The sequence below is a fragment of the Rhinatrema bivittatum genome, chromosome 7, assembly GCF_901001135.1.
Source record: "Rhinatrema bivittatum chromosome 7, aRhiBiv1.1, whole genome shotgun sequence".
NCBI lineage: Eukaryota > Metazoa > Chordata > Amphibia > Gymnophiona > Rhinatrematidae > Rhinatrema > Rhinatrema bivittatum.
Genome location: NC_042621.1, coordinates 197,241,400 through 197,251,414, shown reverse-complemented (window position 1 = coordinate 197,251,414; position 10,015 = coordinate 197,241,400). Strand labels below are relative to the sequence as shown.

At 44.5% G+C, this 10,015-nt stretch overlaps 1 protein-coding gene across 5 annotated transcripts in view; it reads right to left on the bottom strand.

The window, feature by feature from the left end:
* Positions 1–8,237: 8,237 nt before the first annotated feature.
* The window catches only part of JMJD1C (jumonji domain containing 1C), a 597,281-nt gene continuing 595,503 nt past the window's right edge, over positions 8,238–10,015 (bottom strand). For all 5 annotated transcript variants that reach the window (XM_029609729.1, XM_029609731.1, XM_029609730.1 and 2 more), the window contains one exon: positions 8,238–9,087. In XM_029609729.1, the coding sequence (XP_029465589.1) occupies positions 8,998–9,087 (90 nt within the window). In that variant the 3' untranslated portion in view covers positions 8,238–8,997. The remainder of the gene's footprint in view (positions 9,088–10,015) is intronic.

Genomic DNA, 10,015 nt, shown 5'->3' with positions numbered 1-10,015 from the left:
TCTTCGGCAGGAACTTGGGATGCATACGCAAGACCACACGATCATGGAAAAACCTCGTGTATGGCACGTAACCAAAGCCTGAAGCTCATCGACTATGAGCCAAAGTGACCGCCACTAGGAACATAACTTTCCAGGTGAGAAACTTTGGGTCACAGGAGCGCAAAGGCTCGAAGGGAGGATGCATGAGCCGTGCCAGGACAATGTTGAGGTCCCAGGACGCAATAGGAGGCTGAAGAGGGGGTTTTAGTTGGATCAGACCCCTCAAAGCAACCCACTAAAGGCTGCACCGATATGGGTGTGCCAGCGATACCCCAATGGTACGCAATAATGGCACTGAGATGAACCCTGACTGAGCTGGTCTGAAGCCCAGACTCGGACAGGTGCCACAAATAGTCTAAGAACTGGGTAAGGGGGCATGTGAATGGATCCAAGCCATGTCCCTCACACCAGGTGGAGAATCTTCTGAATTTTAACCTGTAAAACTTCCTGGAAGCCACCAGCACCTGGGAGATGTTTTCTGAGAGTTCCAGGGGCTGAAGGACTAGGTGCTCAACATCCAAGTCGTCAAGGCCAACGCCCGGAGGTTCAGATAAGCGCAGAGCACCCTGGTTCTGAGTTATCAGATCGGGCACAGTCTCCAGCCGGATGGGATCCCTGATCGACAGATCCCAAAGGGGAGGGAACCAGACTTGCTGGGGCTAGTAGGGTGCCATGAGTATCATGGTCCTTCGGTCCTATTGAAACTTTAGGAGGGTCTTTAAGAGGAGCGGGAGAGGGGGATACATGTGCAGGAGTCCCTTCCCCCAATGAAGGGAGAAGGCGGAGGCTGGACAACTGTCCCGTGCAACCAGGGAGCAAAACTTGCTCACCTTGCAGTTGTCCAGGGAGGCGAAAAGTCCACATCCGGTGTTCCACACAAGTGAAAAATCCAGGCCGCCACTGCCAGATTCAGGGACCGCTTGTGCGGCTCAAAGGAGCAGCTCAGACAGTCCACCAGCACGTTCAGAGTCCTGGGTAGGTACGTCGCTTCCAGCGACATCCCCTGCAACAGGGCCCAGGACCAAAATTGCACCACCCCCCGACAGAGGAGGAATGATCCCATGCCTCCCTGCTTAACCTGGTTGTCAGAATCAGGACTTCCTTGTGGGGCAAGCAATCCTGGAATGCCCAGAAGGCGTAACGAATCACCGAAGCTTTAAGAGGTTTATCTGACAGAGAGCTTCCTGAGCAGTCCAGTGACCATTCACATGGGCTCCCCAGCCCTGAGGAGAGGCATCAATAGTAAGAACCACTAGAGGCAGAGCAGCCTGGAAGGGAATCTCCTGCTCTAAGTTAGAGAGATTCTCCCACCAAGACAGGGAGATCCTCATGGAGACCAGGCCTCAAAGGTCCTGGGGTGCCTGAAACCATTGCGACCACAACATCCACTGTGCCCTTCGCATGCATAGGTGGGCGAGCGGGGTAACATGGACTGAAGCCGCCATGTGGTCCAATAAGTGAAGAAGGTGGATACTCACATGCAGACTGCTGTGTACGACAGTTTCCAACGAAGCAAGGGCAAGAGCCCAGTTGTGGGGCAGAAACACTTTCGCCTGCACCGTGTCCAGTCTGTCTCCTATGAAGTCAAGCTGGGGAGACAGGCAGAAGTGAGATTTTGGGTAGCTGATAACAAACCCCAAGGACTGCAGTATCTGCATGGTCAGGGCTAATGTGTCCAGTGCCCCTGTGTGTAAGTCGCTTTTGACCAACCAGTTGTCCAGGTATGGGAAGACGTGCACCACACAGCGCCTGAGATATGCAGCCACCACCGCCAGGCATTTGGTGAAAATGTGAGGGGCTGAGGCTAACCCAAAAGGCAGCATCCTATACTGGTAGCGAGCCTTCCGCACCACGAAGTGAATACACTTTCTGTGGCTGGGGAAAATGGCTATGTGAGCATAAGCATCCTTGAGATTGAGGGAGAAGAGCCAGTCTCCTCTTTTGAGGAGCGAATCAGATGCCCACAAAGACCATTTTGAACTTTTCTCTTGTGAGAAATTTGTTTAATGAGCTGAGGTCGAGAATGGGGCGGCAAGCCTCCAGTTCTCTTCGGTATAAGAAAATATCTTGAATAGAACCCTCTGAAGATTGACCTGCTGGGTGGACAAATCCCTTGATGGACATGGGGGAGAGTTCTCCGGAATCCTTCTGAAATTGAGACTGTACCCCTGGCGAACTATGGTAAGGACCTATTGGTCTGAAGTGATGGCCCCCGTGGTGGGCAAAGCCAAGAAGCCTGCCACCCACTGGGGGATCCAGCATCAGAGGTACATTTGCTAACTCGTGCTCCCTCAATGCCATTCAAAATTTCGTAGCCAGGGTTTGCTGGGGTGCCGGCTGAGGCCTAGGTGCCCGTTTATGGGAACGGAGCCTGGAACTAGCATGGGGTGTGTGAATCTGAGAGGCGGGGGGATATTATTTCTGCTGCCTGTAAGAGGATTTCCTGGAGCTTGGTCTGGAAGACTTCCTGGCAGAGGAAGGTGCATCCAAAGCACTAGAAGAGAGATGTTGGAGGTTTTCGTGGTGGTCCTTCAACTGAGCCACCGCATTTCTGACCTTGTTCCCAATAAGGTTGTCACCCATGCAAGGGAGGTCAGCCAGCTTCTCCTACACCTGTGGATGAAGATGCCCACGGTGGCCACCTGGGCTGCTGTCTCGGAGACATCGTACGTGGATCACACCTCGTGTTTTCCGGCCTCCTGTCCCTGCAGGACAATGGCAGAAAGCGAGTCCTGTTGCAGCAAGCTTTCTGTAAGTTCCTGGACCTGTTTCCACAGGTTTCAGTGGTCTGGGTCATGCACAACTCGAAAGAAGCGATACGGGCGATGAGCATAGAACCCTGAAAAACCTTCCTACCCAAAGCTTTCAGCTCCCTATGTTCTCAACTTGGAGGGGCAGAGGTATGAGTACGGGAGCACTTGGCCTTCTTAAGGGCAGACTCCACAACCAGACTGGTGAGGGAGGTGACGCCTCTCAGACCCTACAGTCTACTGCACCATGAATGGGAACAGCCACTATCTCCTTAAGAGCATCAACAAATTGAAGGCCCTCCCAACATCTTATGCCGCGCATCCGCCTCTGTAAGAAGCTGGAAGGGGATAGCTTCAGCCATGGCCCTGACGAGCCATGTATAGGAGAGGTCCTCCAGGGGGGACAGACGTCTTTCCTCCGGTGGGGAGGGCTCGGAGAGGGGGTTGTCTGAAAATTCGGACGAGGACTCCAAAGAATCATCCCCCCACAGTTCATAAGGGCCATCTTCCTCACTGAGGCCATTGCGGGACCTACGTGGGCAAGGCCTGTGGAAATCCCTAGCCCTGGGCTCTGAGAGCCTCAATGGCACCGAGGGCACTGCAGGAATTAATGGTCTCACCAGTAATGGGGGAACCGGGGCCCACGGGAGGACAGAGGGCCCAGGCAAAGCCTTGGGGAACCAAGGCTTCTGGACTGTGGCACCGGCTGCATCTTCTTCCTCGGAGGACCCAATGATGGGAATCACTCCCAAGGGTGGCATCAGTGGCTGCTGGGGAACAGAGGGTCCCCTTAGGCACCAGTTGCATTGGAAGGGTGCAGAGGATGACGTCCAGATGCTCGAGCAGGGGTGCCGAAATAGATGGCGGAGGCTCCGGCACCAGGACTGGTCATGAAGGGGGCTCAACACTCCCCAGAACTCGGAGCACTGTGCTCTGCACCCTGCAGTCCAACTCCTCCTGAAAGTCCGGTGAGGCTAGGACTGAGGGAGGGGGACGAGGCGTCACTGGTACCCTCCTCGGTGCCTGGTACAGATATTGGTGGGAAACGCCTTGAATTCCCAGGTTTATCTGAGGATGGGGCCTCCAAACCATGGGGTCACTTTGGTGGCAGTAAGGCAGCTGCCGGTACCGCACCAGAACTGGAGCCGTGTGCCAACAGCGACTGGTGTCGATGCTTGCGGGATCTCCCACGGTGCTCAACACAGTCTTTCCCTGGCGCCGAGGAGGTGGAGGATCCAGATGTCCTGGAAACTTGTGAGATCATGGAAGACAGATCATTGTTCCCTCGGTCTTTAGAAGATGTAGTCGGAGGGGGAGCATATCGAGAGGCTCTCCTTGACCCCCAGGTGTCAAGGACTCTGACGTGGGTGTGGATGGAGCGGACTTTTCGGGCCCAAAAGGTTTCTTCATTTTATTGAGTCATGTACAGCGGCCCTTGGGGGTCATCTGGTCACACAGCTGATACCCACGGACTCATGCAAGGCCCCCCTGGCAGAGGATGCAAACCTCATGTGGATCCATGATGGACATGGTCAGAGGGCACTGGGGTCACCAACGAAAGCCGGAAGATGCTATGAAAAACAACCAGCGCGAGGTTGATGACTGGGGGCCACTGAGATGTGGGACGCCGGGAACAACCGCAAAAAAGGAGGAAAAATGTTTTTACATACCACACAGAGGAGAGACACTGACTGCAAAGGGGGTCCCCATCGATGGAATGGGGAAAAATTCTGATTTTAAGCACAAAAGGCAAAAATGAAGCAGAGCTCTACAAATCGCGAGGCAATTGCACTGCAGATAAAGAAGGACTGAACGTGGACCTCGTGTGGACGAATGGATAATGGCATGCTGAGCATGCTCAGCGTGCCAAAGTTTCCAGAAACTTTGACAAAAGTTTTCCGTGCCAGGCTCCATCTGATATTACCCATATGTGAAGACTACCATCCTGCTTGTCCTAGAAGAAAGAATTATATTCACTAAGACTAGAAAGCTCCTCTTCCCAACTTGGGCCACTGTTAGCCAATGGAGTTAAATCAAGTCTTTTTAGTTTACCACGTTATTTGCATTCAATCTCTTGCTAGATGTAAAGATAGTGATAGAATTCAGGCATACTTGGGTAAGACACAAAGGGACCTTGGTGGCAGAGCAACAAAGGGAGATCAAATGGGATCTGTGGCAGTACAGCAAGCAGATACAAATGAGCAGAGTGGATGGACCAAGTGTTTTTTATTTGCATCTTCCGTGTTTTTATATCTTCAATACAACTGATTACAAATAGGAAAGTATTGGGTTGGTAACTTGGTACTTATTGTAACGTGATTTTAATATGGATGATTAAATAGTTAAGTATATGTTGAGTTTTATACATACATAATTTGCACTTGGGGAAGGGGATTATTTGATGAAACATGTTCGGTGTTTGCTTTTGACCTTTTATTTACACATTTTATCAGTGATTGATTTAGGGTTTTGCCTCCATTAGATACTGTTGGTGCTATCCCTCCGCAATATCACACAACAGGGAACAGAAGGCACAGATCCACAGTTTCCTGTGACAGCTTAGGGGTAGATTCTCTAGCAAAAATAAGAAAATTTTGAAGCACATTGGCAAAAATGTCTCTTTTATATTGCATTGTAAAAATGAAGTAATTTTCCAACCTTGCTTATATCTGTATAATTTGTTTATATCGAGTGAGAAAAAGATCTTAAGCATCACTAGAGAGGAAATCTCAGGGATGGAGAGACCATAGAAACGACGGCAGAAAAAGACTAATCGGCCCATCCAGTCTACCCAGCAAGCTCCCACACTTATTTTCCCATACTTATCTGTTTCATCAACCACCAAGTTCACGGCCCTTTTAGTAATTGTTTGATTCAAATTTCCTGCCATCCCGTTGGAGTTGCATCAAAGGTGAGCATAAGGCTTAATGGTTAAGGGTAGTAACCGCCGCATCAAGCAAATTACCCCGATGCTTGGTTACCAGTGAGGGATGATGAGAGGACGATTGGGGAGAGACATGAGTTAGAAAGGATGGAGGAGAGCGAGAAGGAAAGAGGACAGATGGGAGATGGGAAAGACTGAGGAAAGGGAAGATCAAGAATCTAGGATGGAGGAAGAGGAAGGAGAGGGAGGAGAGGGAGGGAAGGAGATTCTGGGGTTGAGTAAGGGAAGAAGGGAGGAGGAAGGATTGGGAGCCAGGTTCCAGGATCTGGGAAGAAGAGAGAAGTAGAAAGAAAGGGAGGCTCCAGAATCTATTATCTTGCTGCATGACCCACTTTCAGCTTATCTTCAGTTCATGGACTGATGGCCTGACATTGTCCTCTATAATTTTCTGATTATAAAGCAGAATTCATGGTTCAATCAATTACTGCAAACTGTCCAGATCCAGATGCAGCCCCAGGTCGTAACTCCACTACCATGCTTGAAAGCTGGGATGAGGTTCTTACTTTGGAAGGCAATGTTTGTGTTTTGTTTATTGTGACTGAACAGTTCAGTTTTTGACTCTTGGGTCCAGAGAACATTATTCCAGAAGTCTTGTGGATCCATCCAGATGCCCGAGGTGGGCAGTTATGTTTTTAGAGATCAGTATTTTCTTCCTAACTTCTTTCCCATCAACATCATACCCATTCATTGTTTTCCCTGATGAACCCTCACAATAGCTGCAGTGAGAGATCCCTGTAGATCTTTAGGTGTTAGTCTCCATCATTATTGTTTATTTATGACATGCTTTTCCAGATGTGGTGTTCAGGGCAAGTTTCAGAAGAGCAGTTACATATGACGCACTAAATAGATATTAGTTACAGATAGATCCATTGAATATGATGTTAACTGGGGTTCTTTGACTTCATTAATCATTTCCTGGTTTATTCTTGGGGTGATTTTGTTAGGACAGCTCCACCTGGATAAAGTCACTGTAGTCTTCCACTTTTACCATTTGTAGACTATCAGTCTGACAATGGATGGATGGAGACCCAAATGTTTAGAAATGGTCTTGTAACACTGACCAGACAGATGAATATCAACTACTCTTTTTCATAGGTCCTCTAAAATTTCTTTTGGTTGTGGCATGATGAGTTTCCATTAACTTTTATGGTGAAGCCCAAATTGAAAACCTTTTGAATCTTTATATAGGACAGGATAGCCAAACTTGGTTATGCAGATTTACTCTGCAAGGTAATTTGTTACCCAAATATTTAAGCATTTGGTTCTAATTAGCCAATTAATTGTGATAAAGAAATTAGCTGTCCACTTACTATTTCACACATGATTTTGAATGTCTTATTTTCAAAGTTTTTACATTGTTTCAAGAAACTGAATTCCTTAATGTATACCTTTTTTTAATTGTGTAAGAAAAGAATGCTTTCAATTAAACAAGGGTATCATGGTAAGAACTTGTAACTCATTATTAAATTTGGGGTTCACAAATTTTTTCCCAGCCCTGTATGTGAGCTTAAGTTGATTTGGCAACTATGATTCTATAAAGATCTAATCAACTTGTCAGTACGCATAATGTAATCTTTATAGATGGCCACATATATAGGCAATCAAGGGACTATGTTTGGTCATTTTGATTATGCTGCATTTGGTATGTTGTACTCTGTTATTGAAATTGCTAGCTAAGTGTTTAGAGGTTTTTGTTTTGTTTTTTTTTAAAAAGACTTTCCCTGCTTTGTAAGAATGAATTGTCTTTATTTTCAAAGCTCAGACAACTGCTTCTTAGAGAAGCTCATGGTTGTTGAAAATAGACAAAACAATCATAACCTTTCAGAATGGTCAGCATGTTTGTTCAACAGTGAAACTGCCTTCATCTAATGAACTGAAGAACTAACAAGTCAATTAACCTTTTGGTCAACTTTTTTTTTTTTTTAAACTAATAATGAATGAACAGGGTATCCAAACTTTTACACATGCAACATTCACAGTTTTATTTTTTTTAAAGTTAAAATCAGCAAAAACTTTTGCATTAAAAATTGCAGAAAGGTGTTATGTTTATCTTTGTACCACGTAGAGATTGTGTCAAGGGCTGCAACCAGTCTAGTTTACAGGATTTCCACAATAAATAAGGATGAGATAGAGTTGCATACGACTGAAGCAGTACATGAAAACTGATTGAGACAATCCTGAACAGCATAGTTTGTGATTCCCAAGGACAAGATAAGAGCTGGTTGGAACTTTCCAGGTAAATAAACACTAATATGACTAAGCCAGAGGAAAAGGTTTAAAATTACTGTCTTGGCTGTTGGTGTGCTTGAGCCATCCCTATAATCCTGTTTACAATTTTATATGAAACCTCTAAAGAGCAAAACAGTGCACCAAATAAATTAAACTTTGGTTTTAGAGAAAATCAGGATTATGGCTAAATTTTGTGTCTAACCACAAAAAATTAAGAATGGCTCTCCCCTAGTTTTAAAAGTTTGTAAAACAAATACAATAAGACAATCTTTGATAAAGTTGTTTTAATGGAAAATGTAAAACCCCTTTCAACTTCAATGTACAAAGCATGTGTAACACTTGCACTTTTAACAAATTAAAGCAAGCAAATGTTTTAAAAAAATACATCATTGAATGTATATATGTATATATTTACATAGCATATTAAGTTTAATATTTAGCTTCAAAAGTTCACATAAATTTTACCAAAATGAGACAACTTGTTTCAAATAAATTACATCTTTTGCAAATGTCTAATTGTACACTGAAAAGCTTCAATAAAATATTGAAGTCTGTACTGAATACCTAATCTCATATTTTAATACTATACAAAGTTTACAATTATTTGGCAGTAATTTTAAGATTATGACATGACTGCTGTGCGATTCAGCAATTTCCCAAATGCAGGCAATAGCTGGTGTTAGTGTCCTACCCTCACAGTAACCGTCTCAATGTAGTGAAAAATATTCAAATTTTAGCAAACTGTACAAGTCACATTTACATTTGAACATGGGATAGAATTTTTTTTCAAAAAATAAATACATCATTTTAAATCTGACATTTTCACAAACTTTTAACGTAATATACACTATGATACAAGGCAGAACACTGCTTTTTAATTTATCATACGCCTAACAATCACAGTAATGGTGATATATGAAGTTATACTGCTGTGTTGTCAGTAACAAGTAAATACTAGGATATTTTCTTGGCACTGATGGTCTATGAGACAAATTAGTGTGCACACAGCCTGCCTTATAACTGAAAACAAAACACTTAATTTTCTTCCGTATCTTCCACTGTGCTTTCATGTATCTTCAAAGTTCTTACCATTTCTTTAACTGCATGGTATAAAATATTTTTGATCTGTAATATTTAAAAAAAAAAAAAAAGTTAAACATACTACAGAGAGAAATGGAACATAGCCCCCTGCATATGTTTTAACCCACACTTCAGCAGTGATTTGCTGCCTCCAAAATCTACTGAAATCAGGGACATGCTTCTATTTGGAAAACCAAGATATTTTTTAAAAATTCAGAACCATTATAAAACTCTTTAGCTGTATATCAAGATATTAAAAAGTTACATTAAACATTACAGATACTTAATCTCTAGTAGGTTTCAAAACGGAAAAGAATTAGTCAACCCTAGTTCACACCCACAGTGCCAGGCTTGATTTGTTTGAAAATAAAGTTCAAGCCTCTTAGATTTGAGCAATTGCTTCTTTGTAGTGATCTGCAGAATCTAATAGAATACAGAACTTTAGCCAAATATGCTTCACCACTGAAATATCTTCCTACATGGACACCGCTTTGGCAGACTGCTGGGAAGGTGAAGTGTGTGTTTGATATTTCCTCATGCACTTTGTAAATATTCTAAAGAACTCTAGGTAGATATTCAGCCCATATACAAGCCAAGTATATTAGTCAGTCACAATAAAGCCATATCCAAAGCAAAGCTTTTTCCATGCCACTATTCACACCTTGAGTGGCAGCTATTCTCTCTGGCTTCCTTCAAACAGGAACCCCCTACCGCTTACTATGAAGCTGTGTTTAATGATGCACTTAGTTCTACTTCCCCCAAAAGGCTGGGATTGCTGCCGCTGTTGTATTCTGAACCATGGCAACCCTGCATTGCAGCAGCTGAATGTGAAATGCACACCTGAATATCCTGCCAGAGGCAGCTTTACAGAATTCCATTTGTGTTAGTCTTCATTGTTATTCTGTCTGTATAATGCTAAGAAAATGACTATGAACAGTGCTCTACACTGAAATGAAATTTCTTAGCACACTAT